Source organism: Diplotaxodon limnothrissa, linkage group LG18 (genome assembly GCF_057381915.1).
Source record: "Diplotaxodon limnothrissa isolate DT_005_m linkage group LG18, D_limnothrissa_male_GT1.1, whole genome shotgun sequence".
NCBI lineage: Eukaryota > Metazoa > Chordata > Actinopteri > Cichliformes > Cichlidae > Diplotaxodon > Diplotaxodon limnothrissa.
In genome coordinates, this window is record NC_140613.1 from 13,277,679 (window position 1) to 13,299,584 (window position 21,906).

Genomic DNA, 21,906 nt, shown 5'->3' on the forward strand with positions numbered 1-21,906 from the left:
ATACAAGTCAGTGAGGCAAAATTCACAGTAACCCTCCCCTCCTTTTTCTTGTAAAACATCACTCATCATGATGACCCAAGACAGGATGATATAAAGAGTCATGGTTGACAATCATTCACACCCTGTGTTTTGCTTCTGTGCAACTAGCTTATATGAAAATATAAGACACAGGAATGGGAATACTAACAATGAGGATAACTTCTACAGTCTTTGTGCTTCTCATCCAAACATTTCTTTGTTTGGCTTCAGATGGTAATCAACTATTTCTTGTATTTTTTGCTAAGGCTTTTAACAGACTATCGTGCGTCCTGCCTGTCTGCACTAAATGTAAGATTGTTGTGTCCTCCATCGTTTCCTGTATTTATGTTTGGTTTTTTTTACAATTCTACAATGAGTTATTCGTGATTTTATCATAAAAACTGTTCTTTAAGTAAACTTTCCGCAATTATAAATATAAAAATCAGTTGAAGCAAGTATGATAAATGGATGAAGATTTTCTTTGTTTTTTTACATCTCCAACAGTACTGTTTTTCAATATTTTTTTCTCTACAGATTCCCAATTTCAACTAATTAACAGGGCCACTGGTTTTTGTTTGGTAAAATTAAATAACCACTGCAATGACATTCGCTGGACATCTGGGGATCGACTTTTGGTTCAGAATAAGAACAAGTGCCTGGGTGTTCAGGGAAAAACTGTGGGCAGTGAAGTAAACCTGTATGATTGTGATGAAACCAGTGAGCTCCAAAAGTGGGAATGCATGAATGAAACTGTGATCGCTCTCAAAGGCCAAGAACTTTACATTGACCTCACTGCCGATAACACAGCCGTGCTCTCAAATAAAGTTGTGCCCAATAGCCACCTTACAATTTCTGGGACTTCCAGTGGTGCTTGCACAAGAACATATACAGGTAAGTGAAAAAAACAAAACAAAAACATTGTAAAGTAATTCATGATAACTTTTATGGAAATAATATTAGTGGCATAATAAATTTGTAGATTTTCATATTTAGTTCCAAAATAATTGTAATGCAAAGATAGTGTGTCAAATGATTACAAGATGTTGATAAATGATAAAAGTATCATTTTGCTTAAACTATTCAAGCTATTCTTTGTTCTTTTCTTATATGTTTTCCTTATTTTGGTCCTTCAGAACTTTACACCATTGAAGGAAATGCAGCTGGGAGGCCGTGCATGTTTCCTTTCTTTTACAAAAGCAATTGGTATTCGGAGTGCACTGCATTTGACTCTCCAGGGAACCGTAAATGGTGTGCGGTTGAAACAAAATATGATCATGAACTCTGGGGTTACTGCCCAACTAACTGTAAGTACACAACAAATTCTAATACAGGTTTTCAGAGTAATAAGCAGAACCTGGACATCCAAATTTAAATGTTGAGGAACGCCATCTTGAGGTACAAGTTCAGTGTAACACTATAATACCTTAACTGTGTTTGTGTCACAGCCAAAGAAACCTGGAACAAAGACCCTACAACAGGAGCATCTTATCAGCTGAACACACAGTCAGCGCTGACCTGGGATCAGGCTGATGCCAGCTGCAAACAGCAGAGTGCCTCCCTGCTCAGTATCAGCAATCCTCATGAGCAGGCTTATATTTCAGGTAAGGAGAAAAGTCTCCACACTACACTGAATATATTGAAAACAAAACAATTCATTTAAGCTGAGAGAGTTTTACAAATAGCTAAAACTTGAAACATTAAAGTTGTTGTGGTCTGTAGACTGTAGACACTGCTCCAGCTGATGATTATGTTTTGAGTATTATACTTGTAAACTTTTGTTTTCTCTGTCTCTTTTGTCTGTTAAACTCTACTGACAGCACTATTAGGGACAAATTGGGGACAGGAGTACAAGCTCTGGGTTGGACTGATCTTCCAGCATTTAGATTATGTGTGGAAGTGGTCTAATGGGAATCCTTATGCATATCTGAATTGGGACTCAGGTAAGTTTTCTTTCAAGTTTCAGGAGCTTGTGTTACCATTCTGATGATAATTTACATTACTGTTGTTAAAATATTTCAGCAAGTCATCTTGATCATGTTTGTCATCTTTTTTTATTGATATAAGAAATGTTATCTGTCAGCAAGTCAATATTTTTTTCCCTATTTTTTATAAAATGTCTTCCACGCAGGCGTGCCAGTCACACTGCAGATATAGCAATAATCAGAGAACCTCTTATTGTTCAGCAATTTCAACAACCGCTAAATTATTGTGGTGGCGTTGTGTGTCACATAACCTTATCACTCTTGGGTAGAAATCATAGGCTTCTATTTTATTTCCACGAAAACTAAAATGCTCATACACAATACACACCATGCTTCTAAATATCTTGAGAATCCTGTGAATGGAAAGTTGCCGAGTCTCATCTCATAAGTGACAAGTTTCATTTACCATCACTGCTCCGTAGGACATCCAGTTTCTAATCCAGGATATAAGTGTGGAATTATTGATGGCGCTGTTCAGCTTTCTTGGCAAAGTTCAAAATGCAACAAGAAACTGGGATACATCTGCTACAGTGAAGGACCTTTGGATGCACCTACTGAAGGTATAGAAAAAAATCCCTTCTCTACCCTTCTCTTAAAAAACTTGATTGACTCTATTTCTTTGATCTTCTTTTGTTCTTTTGGTTCATAGCTCCCGAGAGTGGATTTTGTACAGCACCCTGGATCCCCTACAATGGCCACTGCTTTTACCTTTATCGTAATGAAACAAAAAAATGGTCTGATGCTCAGAAAGCTTGCCGTAAAGAAGGAGGAGACCTAGTAAGCATTCGTAATGTAGAGGACCAAAGCTTCATCATCTCTCAACTTGGATATGGTATGGCAATAAAAACTTCTGAGCACCATTTGCATTCCTTTAACATAACCTTCACCCTACACTTTTCATATTTATGCAATTTTTATGCAATTGCTGGTGAGTAACTGAAATATTTTTGAGGCACGATCTAATATGATTGTGTTGGTATGTTCCTGGATCAACAAAAAGTAATGTTTGTCCAGTTTCAACATTGCAAGTTATCAATCACATTGCAGTGATGTCATAATGTTGTGATGTGGAAACACCATCACACCACACACCAAACCCTAACCCTACACCCCAAACCTTAACAATGATCACATACCAATGCCGAACGCAAGTTTTTTCCAAGTTGCAAAGTTGTGAAATCATAACAATGTTATTTGTCATATACAGTGTGAATCCTAGACAAACAAACATGTTGATCTAAGAAAAAGACCAACAATTTAGTTTTATGTAATTTATATACCGCAAATCACAGCAACAGTTACCTCTCTGAACCATAGTCGAGGGGGCTTGGAAGCTGAATGAAGTTTAACTTTACTGTAGGAGCCACAAGTAAGCCAGCAGGCTGAGAGCGAAGTGCTCTAATAGGGTGATAAGGTCAGTAAGACAAGATGGTGCCAGATTATTCAAGACCTGGTACATAATGAGAAGGATTTTAAATTCAATTCTATTTTCGATTTAACATGATTATATCAGATAGTCCATTTCTGAGAACACATTTAACCTCATAAAACTAAAGTCACAAGAAGTCAGGTGATTGAATATTGAACAAATTTATGCTCCTTTATACTTCAGCCCTAAATTCACTTCAGTCCATTTAACTGAAAGATGCAAATCCCACATAAATATCAAGTTAACTGTTAAAGTTACAGGAAGTGTTCAGCTTGTAATTAAGTCATTAGAAGTTGTCTCTCCTTAATTGTTAAAATGTCTAATTTGAACATCACACTGAAAAGTTAAAAACACACTCAAACACAGATATTAATGAATATCTTATTTTATAGCTACACACATAATACAATTGTGAGCAATCTATTCTTGGAAATGTATAGCCGTCCACCACCTTCAGAAAATCCAGGGCTCTCACCACAGCTAACAGTCACTTCAGACCTACCATGCAGACTACCTCTTTAGAATAATGACCGTTCATTAGTCGGTCACTTTGGGAATCCTGCTATTTTGGACACAAAACTAGGTTTTTGATTTTGTCACTTCATAAGCATTCAGTCACTTTCTGTTGACTGATCCCTGTATCACTGCACATCTCACATATGATGAAGTTTGTTTACAAGTCCAGCAATTCTGGCAGACGATTAGCAGCAGTCTAAAACTTAAGTGCAAAAGTAACATCTAAAGAGTAGCAAATGAGCAGAATTTATCAAGAAGATTATACAACAATTAATGTTATTTTCTGTCTGCAGCATCCACTGATGAACTCTGGATTGGACTAAACGATAGGAACAGAGAGAGGCTGTTTGTTTGGAGTGATCATTCTCCTGTGAGTTACACTAGCTGGGACTCTCAGGAACCAACTGTCACCTCTGAACAAGAAGACTGTGTTCTGATCAGAGGGGAGGTAAGGTGCACAGTGTGGGAGAGATTATTGATGATTGTGACACGCCAGCTTTTTTCTGTAAAACTATGCAGTTCTGTTAAAGAACACTGGATGCCAGGAAGGTCCATTAATATCCAGGAAAATTAGGTCTTTGTTTTATGATATGCACCGTAGCCTGTCTATCTCTTGTTAATTTCAGTTTCCACATATATTTTGCTCTTTTCATTCTTGCAGAATGGAAACTGGGCTGACCGTGTGTGTGATGAGAAACATGGCTTTATCTGCATGAAGACAAGTGACTCTGAACCCTCTGGAGATGAAGTGGAGCTGAACGCAGGCTGCAAAACTGTATGTGAACCTTTCATATATTTTCCAAAGAATGTCTGCATCTGGTTGGTCGAATGCACACATTCTGTTATCTGTTTCTGTTTTGTAAAGGCTGTTGTATATTTCAAATGGCACAATGTCTAAATTTAATTTTGTGCCTGTGGTCCATGAAATATCTAGGAAAGCAGCATACACATAAGGTATGATGCCTAATGAAACATTGTATTTGGGTGCTGTTTATAGTAAAAAGATTAAGAGAACATCTTATTTAGTCATTGCATTTTTAGGAAAAAAAAAAATTCCTGTAGAGTAAACAAGTAGTCACACTGATGCAGTGTGATTCTGCATTCTGGTGTTTTACTCCTTGCTATCACAAAAAGACAGAAAGACAACATTTAACGACAGGCTTGAATAGTTCTCCAACTTGTTTCTCTGCAATGCAGGGTTGGAAAAGACATGGATCCTACTGCTACTTTCTAGGGACTGAGACAAAGACGTTTCATGAAGCCAACGATGACTGCAAGAGCTCAAACTCTTACTTAGCTGACGTTTCAACTGGGTAAAATAGTTTTCATAAAAAAAAAATTATATGTAATTTTGCATCAGGCAGCCTCTAATGTGACTTGTGTAAATATTTCCAGGGTGGATAATGCTTTCCTTGTAAGCTTGGTGGGGCTGAGGCCAGAGAAACACTTCTGGATAGGTCTCTCAAACCTGAAAAACAGAGAATATTTTATGTGGACCAACAATGCCTATGCAAGATATACTCACTGGAACACTCATATGCCAGGTAATGCAAAATGTGAATCGCTATGTAAACTATAGTTGGGAGATGACTTCACAAATGACAGCTAACAATTTCTTTTATAACACAAGGTAACGTGCAGGGTTGTGTTGCTATGGCAACTGGGCATTCTGCTGGCCTTTGGGATGTGTTGCCCTGTACCAATAAGGAAAAATACATCTGTAAACACCTGGCAGAGGGGGAAGCTTTAACCCCAGCTCCACCAACCACTGCCACGCCTAACTGCACAGATGGATGGATTAAGATGCAATCCAGAGGCATCTGTTATAAGGTACTGTGGCTGCCACAGTGGTACATGACTTAAGTATTCTGCAGTCTCTATTTTTCACAAGCCCTTTACAAACAGTAGAGTTACCAAGAGCAGCAGTATAGTAGCACTATAAACAAGTAAGTTACCCTGAGCTCCTCCTGATTCAAGGCAGTAGCAGAGGACCAATATTAACTGGTTTTGTTAAAAGAATAAACGGGTAAAGACATGTCCGATGTTATTTTACTCCGAAAAATTATTGAAACCAGAATGCATTGTGCTGCTATAAGCCCCAAAAAACCAAACAAATAAAGAAAAGCCTCACAACCTTGTGATCAGTTTTATGTAGGAAAGATTTCATTCCAACCAAACTACACTTGTCATTTGCATCATTTATGCAAAAGAAAGTATGCATTGACACATGACAAGAGGCTTCTACTTGTGATAACATCCCAGAATGTAAATATAGATGGTATTCCTCTTAGCTTAGCTGCAATATCACCGTTTGGATTGCAGAGCTAACTTCAAAACTGGCCAAAAAAAAAAAAAAACAACCAAAAAACTCTTGCTGAATAAGCAGAGGAAAAACATGTTAATTTTGTTTTGAGTGTGTGTCCCATCAATTTCATAATATCTGTGACAGTTGTGACTTTTTGCCAACAACTTGACTTTCCTTTTTGTTAGTGATTTCTGATCATTTCTGCACATGGGTTTCTGTCACTTCCATACTCATAATCCTTTCTGTTGTAGAAGGATATGATTATTCTGTTGATCTTATTCATAACAAGGATGACATAAAAACAGAGATGACGGCCCATGTTTAGCATGTAGTTCTGAATGTACAAATATTATTAAGCTTCAGATCACAACTCAGTTTCTTATATTTTGTTTATAGATCTTTCCAGAGGCTTCAGAAAAGAGAAAGACCTGGTACGAGGCTAGAGATTACTGCAGAGCCATTGGAGGAGACCTAGTCAGCATTCACAGCAGTGCTGATTTACTACCAAGGCAATTTTCATGGTATGGTGTTATCTGGTCTACAATCAGAGCTACATAAGATAAAAATCTTTCGTAAAGTACACCTCCAGCCTAAGTCACACATTAGTGGCAGTCATAGATTCTTATCATTTTCAAGCAATGAGTTGCGTATTAGCATAATCACTGATAGAAAAAAGGAAACATGTTTTTACAAAATATTTACACAAAATAAGTAAATAAAAGGTCTTTGAGAAAGAAAAAGAAATTACACAAGTATAAACATTTGGAACATACATTTGTCCATTATAGGCATAATCAATACTGGATTGGACTTAGTGCTCCTGACCCAGACACAGGTTATGTATGGAGCGATGGATCCCCGGTGAGTTTACAGTTTTTAACTCTCTACAATGGTTTATGTAGCCAAAATGATGATAACGATCAAGATGATGATTATTAATATTACTGATGTTACAGCTGCTATTACTACTGCTACAAATACTACTACTACTATTCATAATTATCTTATTTTTGTATAAAGGTAAACTTTCAAGAGTGGCGTGATGGAGAGCCAAACAATGAAAATAACGCCGAATCATGTGCTGAAATGAAACCCAATTATTGGGAGAAAACTTTGTTTTGGAGTGATGTGCACTGTGAGAAGTACAATAACTGGATTTGTCAGATCCACGCAGGTACAGCATGGTCACAGTTATACAATTCTTTTGTAGCATTTTTTTTTGGACCAGAAGATTATTGTATGTATTCTCACAATGTCAAGCTGGTCACTAGTAACTCAACACTATTCTGTTTTTATTCCTTCACAGGAGTCACCCCAAAGCCGGCTCCAGACCCTGTCACCCCTGGTAAGTGCACCAGTGCGTTGAGGAATTTGACCATACTGCCATACAGCATCTTTACATGACTGTTGACTTTCTATTGGGATTACCAGGCTGAGACCATTATTCATACTATGCTGACAGGGAAACTGATGTCTCATGGATGCTGATTTTCTGCGTGGCAAATATTTGAAACTAGTATAATATAATAAGTATAATAATAATAGGCTGAATAATATTATTGTGTTTTGTTTTGTTTTTACCACTAAGCTGTTAAAGGCTGATGGGGTACTGCTGTGACCCCCACTGGGCAGGCAGATGGGATGGATGGGTGTTGTGTTTGTGAATGCGATAACTCAAGAAAACACTTTTGATTTTTGAAATTGATACCATAGCTGTGTCTGCTAGGACACATGTACAATGAATATATGAATGTATGAATGTTTATGAACTCATATGAAATGCGTTTTTTATATAAAGTGCTATACAAATACAGGCCGTTTACCATTCATAATCCAACAACAAATCCAAAATATGTTACAGAACCTAGACTTGCTCTTCTGAAATCTCAAAAGATAATGGAATAATGATTTCAAAAAACAAAACAAGATAAAAACCTGTGAGAATAGTAATAGTAAATAGAAAGTCAGTTCTATGAGTGTGTGAAGCCCATTGAAAGGTTTTAATGGCTGACCATCCTTTATTTTTCTCTGTATCTGACGGTGCAAGGATCAGTTGAATTAGACTGAACTGTTTTTTCATAGTTGAACTGTTTATTTGTTTATCAATTCAATTTTATTTATACAGCACCAAATCACAACAATAGTTGCCTCACGGTGCTTTATATTGTAAGGTTGACCCTACAATAATACATACAGAGAAAAACCCAGCAATCATATGAGGCCCTATGAGCAAGCACTTTGGCGACAGTGGGAAGGAAAAACTCCCTTTTAACAGGAAGAAACCTCCGGCAGCACCAGGCTCAGGGAGGCGGGGCCATCTGCCACAACCAGATCTCATTGATACTGTATGAGCATAAACCTCACAGTGAAGAAAGGAAGATTGGATTGTGTAGTTTGAGGAAAAGATGGAAAACATGCAGTTGTTGTTCATAATTTTAAAGCCTCACTGTGAACAGCTGGAAAAACATGAGCTTGTCATGAAAAAAGTTATTTTTTTAAGACTTGCTTATCTAACACATTTACAGCAGTTTCCAAACATGTTTTTATAACGTTTTCTTTGAAATTTTTGAAAAAGAGGGTCATACTATTTGCACATTTACTGAAATAGATTGCGCATTTCTTATCTATTCTCAGAATATAACACGACATCTGATGGGTGGCTAGAATGGAATGGGGCTCAGTATTACATTAACAAAAAGGCGATGGCCATGGAGGACGCTCGTATGTTCTGCAGACAGAGGCATGGTGACCTGGTATCTATCAACAGTGAAGCAGAAAGGATATTTTTATGGAAACAGGTGAGCAATGGCATTTGTAAAACATTTACCAAGGCAATGGGTATTTAAGTTATAATTGCAAAAACTTAAACATCCAGACACCGACAGTTTTTTCCTATGTATCCATGTTTTTGTGCAGATTTCAACAGGTTATCAGAATTCTTGGATTGGCCTATCTGTAGATCTTGATGGAACATTTCAGTGAGTATGAATTTAGTGACAAAAACGTAAATGCAATTTACAATTAACTTAAATTTATGTAACAGCAAGTTAAAAAGTACTTAGTGCAAGGCAGCATGTCAGATAAGTATACCAGTTTTAATTTCAGTCAGTCATATCTTGAGTGTTTGATTTAAAATCTACTGTTCTGATACACAAAGGGGAAATTAAATGTGTCTTATTGTCCAAATACTTTAAGCTCTAACTGCAAATGCAGATCTATTTGCATTTCTATTTGCGAAGCTTTGTCTGTATTTGTAAAATTTTGGAGTTTCCTGTTTGTAATCTTTCCCACCAATTTTACTCAGTTATTACAGCTAAAAACAACAAAAGTGTGACCAAAAAGAAGAAGGATAAGAGTATCTTTAATGAACCCAGTATGCCACTGTCTTGGTATTATTGTCACAAATCTTTTACAGATATATTTAAACAAATTTATTTTTTGTGTTACATTAAGGTGGATGGATGGTTCTCAGTTGTTGTTTCAAAGTTGGCAGGAAAATCAACCTGACTTCAAGAACTTTGATGAGAACTGTGCTTTCATGACATATCACAATGGTGAGTGTACCGAAATACGATTCAGTTTCACTGAAATACATACAAGTGGTATCACCCAGTGATAGCACTCAGGCCATCCTGTCACAACTATCCCTTCAGTTTTACTGGCACCCTAGTTTTATCACAGTAATACGTATCCTTTACAGCCCATACACACATATCAAAGAACAGCAAAAGTACAGACATCCTAGAAATACTACTATTAGAAAATATAAGTTGAGTTGAAGTAAACATTCAACTTCGTACTCAAGTAAAAGTTAAAAAAAAGTGAAATGTAGTCACAGTCACACACTGTTTTACTTTAAATTCATCACAGCAGCTGGACCTTTAGCTTGCAACACACTGTGTAAAAAACTGCACACAAACAGTTTGTGTGTTTGCTGATGTTTGCTGAGCTGATAGAAACATTTGAAATTTGAAATTACCTGCCACTTAAAAAAAAGTCACTCCCATTATGCTCATTCCTCTATTGTAGCACTAGCTATGATGCTAAAGTACCTAAACCGCAACGTACGGACACCTGCAGTTGTTGTGGTGTTATGACAAAAAAAAAAGAAAAACACCATCCCGCCTTTAACCCCTGACTTTGGCACACGTCATCTCTTTTTACGAGTCATCCTCTGGTGATAAACACATGAACAGGATTGACTTCTGCTTCAAATCGGTTTGATGTTTTGAGGCTCGCAGGGACAAAATAATAACTTGACCCTAAAGCGTTAAAGCAATAGTAATGAGTCTGTTTTGAAAATGTAAGAAGTAGAATACAGATATTTGTTTAAGAATGTAGGGAGTAAAAGTAAAAAGTATGTAGAAAAAGAAACTACTCAAGACGACATGCTACAAAAGATAAAATGAGTGTGTGATATCAAAATTGATTGAAGTTGATTTTTTTAATTATTCATTCAAGTCAATAATGTTATTCATTTAATATGCTGACCTGGCCTGCAGGATTCTGGCATGACTCCAGCTGTGGGCTTGAGTATGCGTCCATTTGTAAGCGCAGCAGCTCAACACCTGCAAACACCACCGCCGCAGTGCCTACAGTGTCCCCAAAAGGTGGATGTCCACACCCCTGGAAAAAATTTAACTCTAAGGTCAGATGTCTTTTCATGTCTTTTAATCTTTCTATTATTTACTGTTGAAGCAATATGTTCTTAGTGCTTGGAACACTATATTGATCTTTTTCATCTTTCAATTTTAGTGTTACAGCATCATTGACAATCAGAATTTAACATGGCATGATGCAAGGGAAAAATGCAAACAAAAGGGTGGAAACTTGGTGTCTATTACTTCAAGACAGGTGGAAGGTTTGTTTCATTTTCTTTTCACTCAAATAAGTATTTCGATTTTGTTACCTTCTCGTCTTTTGCGGTCCATTTATGATACTACCACTGAATTTCTTTTGTTGTGCAGTTTTGGCATACCCACAAGTTAGAGCTGATACCACGGTGCACTTTTATTTGCAAGAAAATATCTTAACCATAAATCTTTGTCTACATTTTCAGTGTTTCTACTGTCTCAAATGGCTGATGCGCCTACTACAGACTTGTGGATTGGTTTATTTCAGTCACAGTGGAGAACTTACTGGACTGATGGACAACCAAAGTCATACATCAATTTGGGTAATGATGTAAGTGGGAAAATAATAATCTGTTCTCAGTGAGTAAAAAAAATCATGCTGAAAATCTGTAGCTATATAGACTGGGTAATGTGTCAGGAACGAACAGATGCCACCTGGCTTGACAAAAATGAAAATGGTCAACCTAGAGAGTGGCCAAATTCAAATGGGGTGATACAGTACCATAGGTCATTAACCTAAGATGGGGGCTCATTATTTAAGACCTTGTATGTGATGAGAAAGATTTTAAATTCAATTCTGGATTTAGAAGGGAGCCAGTGAAGAGAACCAAATATAAAAGAAATGTGCTTTCTCTTTGTAGTCCCTGTCAGTATTCATGCTTCAGCATTTTGGACCAACTGAATGTTTTTCAGGGAGTTTTTAGGACATCCTGACAATAAAAAAACTACAGTAGTCAAGCCTAGGAGTAATAAATGCATGAACTAGTTTTTCAGTGGAGAGTCCCAGAAAGCAGTCTTACATATCTGTTTAATATCCTGGTCAAAACAACTCTTAAGATTCATCACAGTGTCTCTGGAGGCCAAGGTAATGCTATCCAGAGTAAGCATGTGGTTAGATACCATATTTCTAATATTTTTACCAGTATCACACTAAGATCTAGGAGGAAAAGAACAGAGATGACTCAGTAGCTTGTATGGCCCCCGCATGTTTGTATACATGCTTGATGATATTGGGGCATGTTTCTAATGACACGACTGATAGTGTTTCAGGTGTCTCCCACCAGATTTGAGACATCAGAACATTAAGTGAGTAAAAAACACCCTAAATGCATTTAGAATATATTTAGAACTACACATTCAATTCTTTTAGTAATTATAGTTTTTTTTTGGTCACAATTCCAGCCCACCTGCTTTATCTGGGCTTGGAACTGGCAAAAGTGACCTGAAATACGCACTCTGGTGGAGTTATTTTGTGTGTGTGTGTGTGTGTGTGTGTGTGTGTGTGTTTTTAAGTAGTTTTAAACCTTGTGATCCACAAAAAGTAAAAGTAAAAGAAGAACTGACTGTGTTACAGTCAGGGCTGGAGCAGTGGCTTCGCTCATGCGCGATTCATTGCAGTTTGGACGCGTAGGGGTTAACATCTGCTCTGACACCAGCTGGGGGACACTGCTGTGTGAGGATGATCTGCTGCCTGTGAGCGCTTTGGCACGGGCGAGGTGCCCATGGCAGCACCCGCTGCTTGTTGAGAGTAAGAGCGATACGTGCTTTCACGTCACAAAGTGGTCATAAGTCTTCCTAAAAACACCAGCAAAAGTCGCCAGATTTGTCACTAGTCGCTTTTTAGAAAAGAGGGTCTGAAAACTCGCTAAATATATCGCCAAAGTCGCCAAGTTGGCAACACTGGTGCCATTGCCAAACCTATAAAAGTCTTTGCATCCTGCCATGGATATGCCTCTCCAGACTGTCACAGAGCCACAACCAAACTAGTCATGCTGAACGATTTAACATTATGGTATTCTATGGCAAATACCAATCAAATTCAATGAAGTTGGACAGTGAGCACAGGCCACCCTACATGATGTAGTGATCTCAGGCTACTCTTACGAATTCTGCTTCTGATTGTTTGGTCAGAGACATTTACACCAGTGCCCTGCTGGAGATGACTTGCTGGGCTCTGACAGTGCTCATCCTGTTCCTCCTTGAACAAAGGAGCAGATACTGGTCCTGCTGATGAGTTCAGGACCTTCTACAGGCCTGTCCAGCTCTTCCAGAGTAACTTCCGGTCTCCTGGAATCTCTTCTATGCTCTTGAGACTGTGCTGGGAAACACAGCAAACCTTCTGGCAATGGTACATATTGATGTGCCATCCTGGAGGAGCTGGATTACCTGTGCAACATCTGTAGGATCCAGGTATGGCCTCATGCTACCAGCAGTGACACTAACTCTAGCCAAAGGCCAAACTAGTGAAGAAACACTCGGAAAAGAGGAGCAGGGGGAAAATGTCAGTGTCCTCCACCTGTAAAACCATTCCTGTTTTGGAGGTTGTCTCACTTTTGCCCCTCTAGTGCACCTGTTGATAATTTCATTAACCCCAAAGTTGCTGACACTGATTAACAACCTGCTCTGCTATCCCAGAACTTTAGCTGACTCGATGCTATACTTTGGTTAAAAAGTGTTCCATTAATTTTTTGAGCAGTGCACTTGCACCATGTAGATACAGTCTATATTACCTATTGTGGAGGGTCAGACACATTGAAATAATCCATAACTTTATATTTTTGTATTTACAAATAATTAAAATCTTTGTGTTTACGTTGCAGCATTGGTATTGGTATTATAAACAAAAGGTAAGTCGATTTTAAAGATCCAAGAATGCCCCGTGTTCCCTGACACAGTTCCCTGTATCATCACGTATCATTATTCTCTGTTGACCCAACTCTGTTTCCACAGAAAAACTGTTTTGTGATCAATACCAAGCCTTTAATTGGTATTGGGAAATGGATTCAAAAGTCATGCAATGACACCAATGGATTTATCTGTCATCGAAATCTTGGTGAGTCCATTTCTAACCCCAGGCCTGTTGCCACCCAACTTCAGCTGCAGCTCCATCACACTCTCTCTAGCTTTTCTAAAACAACTAAAAATTTGCTTTGACATTTCATTCCTGTAATTAATATCTATATATAATATATAATAACAATAATATCTATGATCAAGGGTATGATTCATCACTGGAAATAGCTATAATAACTTTTTAAGAATGATTCAGAGGGTTTTATTATGTAAAAAAAATAAAATAGTTTCTATTCTCATCCTAAACAGACACATCTCAACCAGATTCTCCAGAACCAACAATTTCTACTAACTACATCAAAATACTCAATGACTCCATTAAGGTTGTTCCTCAACAAATGAATTGGGATAAAGCTGCAGAGTACTGTAAAAATGACGATGCCCTCCTAGCTAGCCTGAGGAATGAGTGGACGCAAGCTTATGTTGAGCTCCTGGCGCTGAATCTCAAGGCTCCTCTTTGGTTTGGATTACACAAAGCGCAGGTAAACTTTTGAAGACATATAAAAAGTTCATAACTCAATAATAGGGCCAACCACTTCGAAACTTCTGACTGCATATTCAATCAAAAATCTACTTATGTGCACAAAAAATTATTTCAACAAAGATTTTATCTAACGAAATAATCTGTAATTATGAAAATGAAATCTTCGTTGATGGATAAATATACTGGCCTAGTTATTTATCCAATCATTCGGTTATTTGTGAACTGAGATTAATCATCCATCCATTTCAGTTAAATCTAGCTATTGCTTTTCATAATACGTCTGCCAGCACCACGTAAACACATTTGAAGTTGCTGTGTAGCACTTGCTAACTTGATTACAAAGATGCCAATAAAGGTCATATAAAGAAGCAGTTGCACATTATGCTGCATTAAAAATAAACACTTTTAAATGCAGCAGTCATTAAATAAGCATTGTGGAAAGTTTCACTGTTTTACTAAAGTGCCTACCTTACCCAGGGCATGATCAGTGCAGCCTCCCTAATCCAGCAGGGAGATGCTCTGTGTGAGGAAGGCATGTTGAGCAGCAGCACTTCTTATGTAAACTCTTAAACTGTTACTTTAAACTCCATCATTTTACCCAGCTCCGGCTGTCTTAGCTAAAGGAGCAGATACTGATCCTGCTGATGAGTTAAGGACCTTCTAAAGACCTGTCCACCTCTTCCAGAGTAACTGTCTCCTGGAATCTCTTCAATGCTCTTGAGACTCTGCTGGGAGACACAGCAAACCTTCTGGCAATGGTACATTTTGATTTGCCATCCTGGAGGAGCTGGACTACCTGTTTTTTGAGCAGTATAGATTATCATGTTAGTTTGAGTCAACTCCGTTCAACTGTTATATCCTCTGTGCAGCTATGCTTACTAAGGGAAATATTCCTAAAAGCCGAATAAAATAGATAAAAACAGGTGTGGGTCACAATCAGCCAAGGTTTCCGGTGAACCCACTGTTAGATCTTACGCCACCCTATCATTTGAGTTACTCAGATCAAATGACCCAAGATGTGAGAGGGCGTTAAGGCGTGTGGGAAGGGATCTCAAAACTGGATTACAGATGAGAGGGTTCCTATGGTTCTGCTAGTTTTCTTGATTGGTAACTGCTGTCTCATTAATCTTTTCTTTCAGATCAATGGCTCTTTCCGCTATGTTGATGGATGGCATTTAATATTCAGTCGATGGGGTAAAAATGAACCAAGCAAGGACAGAAGTTGTGTATACATGGATGTGGATGGAAAATGGAAAACCACTCACTGTAACGAGACACTAATGAGTGTTTGCATGAAGTCGACAGGTACGACCAAACACTGGCTAATAGATACCCTATAACCCTGTAATGACTGGCATGTCTGTTTCATTTAAACTTGAATCACTGTTGAGAAGCTTAAATTACAGATCACAGGTACTGATGTCCGTAAAATTTCTCTCTCTCTCTCTCTCTCTCTCTCTCTCTCTCTCTCTCTCTCTCACACACACACACACACACACACACACACACACACACACACACACACACACACACACACGTTTGTTGTCAAAACAATACATTTAAGAGTTTTAAAAGATGTAATTCATTGATCTCATTGACATCATTGTCTCATTCACAGATGTGCTGCCAACAGAGTCAACTCTTTTTCCAGGAGTTTGTCCTCTAGACCCAGAGGCAACAATAGAAAACAAGAACTATATCTGGGTACCATTCAGGGGTTATTGTTATATTTTTATTACAGAGCAAAAGCGCTGGCAAGAAGCATCTACCAGCTGTGTAGCACATGGTAGGCGACTTATCTGAAAGATACTTTTATGCAATAAATTGCTGTAGTTTTCATTAACAACTGATTTGTTTTGTTAAGGTGGAATGCTTGCCAGCATTGAAGATTCCTCTGAGCAAAAATTTCTAGAAATTAACCTAAGAACTTTTCAAGATGGCTACACATCTTTCTGGATTGGCCTGTTTAAAAAACAACACAAAGGTGAGTCATTATTTATTTTTATGGTAAATAATAATAATAATAACAATAGTAACATATTTTTTGATCATTTGTTTTTAAACCAAATTTTCAGTTCAAAATAAATATTTTTTTTAAATGATGTACACTGTTGTTTTTGTCTATTTGCCTGCAGAGGAATGGCTCTGGTTGGATAAAACAGTCATTAGTTACACTAACTGGGCTGAAGGTCAACCTGTTAATGGCAGCAGATTACCCCGCAGAGGAGAGATTAGTACATCAGATGGGACATGGACAGATATTGGCATGTGGGTTCAAAGACCTTACATCTGCAAGATACAAAAAGGTAAAATAATCTTTATTTATAAAAGTGTTTTCTCTTTTTCTTTTCTGTAATGATATGAATCTCTAGTAAGATGTTCACAACAGACATGACACAGTCATATGAATCCAAAAGGAATAACTCTTGTTACCGTGTTACAAATGCAAATACCTGTTTACGCCATAGCAATTTACTTTTATTTTTAAATGAAGTAGAGTTACTTTGTGATAAAGTGTCTTATTTGATTGTTCTTTTTTTCCCTTTTGTAGTATTGCTACCAAAGCCATCACCATCATCGAGTAAGAAACACCTCTTTTAACTATTTATTTTACATATCTTGTTTCAAATTATTACAAATGTTTTTTAGCTGATTACCATCTACTTTTTCACTCTGTACAGAAACTGGATTACCTCATCATCAGCGTGTCTATATAACCACTGCAGTTGTGTTAGTCATTACTGGAATTGCAGTGGTGGCAGTCACTGCTGTCTTCTTCTTCAAGAAATTTGGTCATCAGTTACCCGCCCCTAACACTTTCGATAACCCGCTCTTCTTCAGTAGTAGGGTGTCACAGCCTGAGCAAGCTGACACCAGTATACTGGTAGAGAATGCAGCAGAAGAGAACACTGGAGATTTAATCAGTATGTAATTTAAATATTTTGGGCTCATTTGCATGGCCCATGTGATTCCTAGTATGTTATGAAAATTTGAGCTGAGGTGGCAGTAAATGGCTAAAAGCATATTTGAAACAACACAGGAGAATGTTTAACCAAATATGTATGTTATGACTGTGAAAATTGATTAAATTTGCTTTTGTTACGAAATCAGTTTTACCCCGGTTCTTTTTATTCCTCGAGCATCCAGAGACGGCACCGGACTCAGTAGTCATTTCACAAAACCTTTATTCATCTTTACTCATCTTTTACTCATCTTTACTCATCTTCTTTACTCATCTTTTACTCATCTTTACTCATCTTCATTTAAGCATGCATCTTCTAGAAGGGAAGACGAGGCCGGTGTGTCCCTCTCCAAATCTTCACTCCTTTGTCTGTGAAACACAGTTTTGTAGGGGCGACCCTATCATAAAACCCCCCACGGTGTGCTGCAAACTCTGTCTGTGTCTATGTGCACGAGCACATGAATGCCTACATGTGCGCGTTCCCGCGTGTCTATGTGAGTGCTCGTGTGTGACTGTGTACGCATACCTGTGTGTATGTGTGTGCACATGAGTGAGTGTGCGTGTGGATGTGTGTGTGCACATGAGTGAGTGTGCGTGACAGTTAAAACACTGTGGGTGTAGGTGACTCCCTAGGTCATAAAACCCATCTCCCTTCCAGACCACAGTTATCCAGTTACAAATGTTGAGACCCCCACCCAAACATCCTCTGGGGAATTTCCACTCAGCATTAACTCCTCTCTGTTTTACTTTCACAGTTCAAGTGGGGGAGGGGTCTCCTACAATCTACTCCTAAGTTCACAACACAATGAGGCCTTTATTATATTAAGGTCAGTGTCTCTACAATAGTTCTACATTCTATGTTAACACATTTCTAAACTCTAAATCAGCTAAACATTCCTACACTTTATTTTCTGAATGTAAATATTTAAAACATTGTATATGGACGGTGGCACAGTTTCCTCACAGTATGAAGGTCCTGAGTTCCATCCTTTCTCCCATAGTCCAAAGACAAGCAGTTAGTGGGGTTAGGTTAATTGGTAAATCTAAATTGCCCATTGGTGTGAACGTGAGTTTGAATGGTTGTCTCTGTGTCTATAGAACCTGTTCTAATCCGGTCTTTAAGTCTGACGTCATTAGCCATGTCTGCAGTATTGCCAACTTAGCGACTTTGTCGCTATATTTAGCGAGTTTTCAGACCCCTTAGTGACTTTTCTTCTAAAAAAAAGTCGCTAAAAAAAGACGTGAAAGTGCGTATCGCTTTTACTCTCAACAAGCAGCGGGTGCTGTAACGCAGTCAGTTCTTCTTTTACTCTTTTACTCTTATGCTGTTTTGTGGACCACAAGGTTTAAAACTACTTATAAACACACACACAAAGTAACTCCACCAGAGTGCCTATTTCGGGTCACTTTTGCCGGTCCAAGCCCGGGTAAAGGAGCAGGGTTGGAATTGTGACATTAAAAAAACAGCAATTGCTAAAAGAAATTTAATTTGTAGTTCTAAATAAACTCTAAATGCATTTAGGACATTTTTTACTCACTTTATGTCTCTTCCACGATGTTATTTCGCTCTCCAACAACATAGGTTACAATTAGATTAGCATGACCAATTATGCAAATTAGGCGATGACGTCATTTAGCGACTTCTAGCGACTTTTAGGACAACCAATAGCGATTTTCCTTACTGAGGAGTTGGCAACACTGCGTGTCTGGGCCCAAACTCCGCTGCAGGTCCATAAGTCAAGCAATCACTGTGGAAAACTGAGAGTTAAAAACTGTCTAAATCATGCCTATTCAACTACGAAGTTAGTTGGGCCAGATTTTCAAACCGAGGACTTTATCTGGGCCAGATATTTTTTTTGCAGCCAGTAAGCAGCAGATCATGATCAATTTCAAACCCACACAACTGTACTGAAAAACAAGTATTTTTTTTATTCCTTTTCCCCTGTAAATCTGGTGGTGACCTCTCACAAATGCACACCAAAAGGTCCATTTAAAAAAAAGGGAGCTATAACTAAACTATTTTTTGCACATTTGAAATAATAATAATAATAATAATAACAAAAAACATTTTGATAATTTCCTTTCAAATTAAAATAAATATTTCGCTGACCACTCACTTTTCCTGCCATGGATGGAGCCCCATCGGTCACAAGTATACAGACACGCTTCATATCCAGACCATTTTCCTCAAAAAGAGCTTAAATCTTCTCAAACATCATTTCGCCAGCTGTGTGTCCCTCTAACGGTAGTAAACCGAGCAATTTCCCATCCAAAAAACGGACATATACGCACAACTGTGCATTATCAGTTCTGTCTGTGATCTCCTGCTATAGACATTACATCAGTTTTCTTCAGGTCATCTAACAGCATTTCAAACTCGTCTGACGCCAGAACTTCAATTCTACGAATATTTGAACTGTCCTACAGGGGTACGTTTTTAATAGCAGATGTCACACTCACTTTTCACCGCATCCACCACGGCCAGCATGCAGTCTTTCATTGTTTCAGAATCTGTGAAAGGCCTTTTCTTCTTCGCCAAGAAGCAAACACGAAGGGAAGATGCTGCAGCTCTATCTTGGGCTGTACAGGACCCTCACCATGGTAGTACAACTCCGGTTGTAAGATTATTAAACTCGGTAAAATGAATAAGTATTTGTCAGTCCAGGCAGGGTTAAACCGACAGTTTTCATTGTCAATTTTGCGCTTCTGGAGTGAGAAAGACATGCTGTTGTCGCATCATATATTACGATGATTGTTTAATATGTTTACATCACAGTGCATTGTGGGTTAAATATTGCTAGGCTACTAGGAGTGTTGCATTCACGGTCTACACTACGCTGTAGGAATTTTTAATTTTTTAAAATTAATTAATGAATTAATTTTTTGCGTTTTCTCTGTGTTTCTGCCAGGACCACAGGCAGGGCCACTCGCAGGTTGCTTCTGGGCCGCATTTGGCCCGCGGGCCGCCATTTGAATAGGCTTGGTCTAAATCCTTTCATCTGTTATAAAATGATCAGTATGGCTGTTCTACCAGGTGTAACAATTAAGTTTAACATCCAGGCATCCATGAAAACGGAATTTTCATGACATTTTGACATTTAATGGAGTTAGAAGTTAGCAGGGAGTTAGCACGGTAGCTTCCATCTAAATACAATATAGCATGTCCTGACTGAGGGATTTCAGAAACTTTTAAAATGTACAGCTATCACTTCCGACATTCAGTGGGGCAAAAAAGTATTTAGTCAGCCACCGATTGTGCAAGTTCCCCCACTTAAAATGATGACAGAGGTCAGTAATTTGCACCAGAGGTACACTTCAACTGTGAGAGACAGAATGTGAAAAAAAATCCATGAATTCACATGGTAGGATTTGTAAAGAATTTATTCGTAAATCAGGGTGGAAAATAAGTATTTGGTCACCTCAAACAAGGAAAATCTCTGGCTCTCACAGACCTGTAACGTCTTCTGTAAGAAGCTTTTCTGTCCCCCACTCATTACCTGTATGAATGGCACCTGTTTGAACTCATCATCTGTATAAAAGACACCTGTCCACAGCCTCAAACAGTCAGACTCCAAACTCCGCCATGGCCAAGACCAAAGAGCTTTCGAAGGACACCAGGAAAAGTATTGTAGACCTGCACCAGACTGGGACGAGTGAATCTACAATAGGCAAGCAGCTTGGTGTGAAAAAATCAACTGTGGGAGCAATCATCAGAAAATGGAAGACATACAAGACCACTGATAATCTCCCTCGATCTAGGGCTCCACGCAAGATCTCATCCCGTGGGGTCAAAATGATCATGAGAACGGTGAGCAAAGATCCCAGAACCACACGGGGGGACCTGGTGAATGACCTGCAGAGAGCTGGGACCAAAGTAACAAAGGTCACCATCAGTAACACACTACAACGGCAGGGAATCAAATCCCGCAGTGCCAGACGTGTTCCGCTGCTGAAGCCAGTGCATGTCCAGGCCCGTCTGAAGTTTGCCAGAGAGCACATGGATGATACAGCAGAGGATTGGGAGAATGTCATGTGGTCAGATGAAACCAAAGTAGAACTTTTTGGTATAAACTCAACTCGTCGCGTTTGGAGGAAGAAGAATACTGAGTTGCATCCCAAAAACACCATATCTACTGTGAAGCATGGGGGTGGAAACATCATGCTATGGGGCTGTTTTTCTGCCAAGGGGACAGGACGACTGATCCGTGTTAAGGACAGAATGAATGGGGCCAATGGGGCAACAAAGGAGTGGCTCCGTAAGAAGCATTTGAAAGTCCTGGAGTGGCCTAGCCAGTCTCCAGACCTCAACCCCATAGAAAATCTGTGGCGGGAGTTGAAAGTCCGTGTTGCTCGGCGACAGCCCCAAAACATCACTGCTCTCGAGAAGATCTGCATGCAGGAATGGGCCAAAATACCAGCTACTGTGTGTGCAAACCTGGTAAAGACCTATAGTAAACATTTGACCTCTGTTATTGCCAACAAAGGTTATGTTACAAAGTATTGA

General features: G+C 38.6%; 1 protein-coding gene across 1 annotated transcript; it reads left to right on the plus strand.

Moving 5' to 3' along the window:
* The first annotated feature begins 173 nt into the window (after nucleotides 1-173).
* Nucleotides 174-17,372, plus strand: LOC146613228 (macrophage mannose receptor 1-like). The gene is made up of 31 exons (XM_085379135.1): nucleotides 174-252; nucleotides 553-909; nucleotides 1,152-1,322; nucleotides 1,464-1,619; nucleotides 1,836-1,958; nucleotides 2,423-2,560; nucleotides 2,650-2,832; nucleotides 4,239-4,393; nucleotides 4,607-4,720; nucleotides 5,143-5,258; nucleotides 5,341-5,489; nucleotides 5,576-5,775; nucleotides 6,647-6,786; nucleotides 7,039-7,111; nucleotides 7,271-7,424; nucleotides 7,557-7,595; nucleotides 8,885-9,048; nucleotides 9,167-9,228; nucleotides 9,704-9,804; nucleotides 10,753-10,898; nucleotides 11,006-11,111; nucleotides 11,310-11,434; nucleotides 13,704-13,730; nucleotides 13,834-13,936; nucleotides 14,206-14,438; nucleotides 15,580-15,745; nucleotides 16,059-16,226; nucleotides 16,305-16,424; nucleotides 16,576-16,746; nucleotides 16,992-17,021; nucleotides 17,122-17,372. Exons 1-31 carry the CDS (start codon nucleotides 174-176, stop codon nucleotides 17,370-17,372), a joined length of 4,320 nt encoding a protein of 1,439 aa, XP_085235261.1.
* The last annotated feature ends 4,534 nt before the right edge of the window (nucleotides 17,373-21,906 follow it).

Bases quoted from the DNA above. Each gene is read 5' to 3' on its own strand.
- LOC146613228 (XM_085379135.1), top strand. From the start codon at position 174: ATGGGAATACTAACAATGAGGATAACTTCTACAGTCTTTGTGCTTCTC. The intron at 2,561-2,649 runs GTATAGAAAAAA...TTTGGTTCATAG, and splicing joins TTTGGATGCACCTACTGAAG to CTCCCGAGAGTGGATTTTGT. The intron at 17,022-17,121 runs GTAAGAAACACC...CACTCTGTACAG, and splicing joins AAAGCCATCACCATCATCGA to AAACTGGATTACCTCATCAT.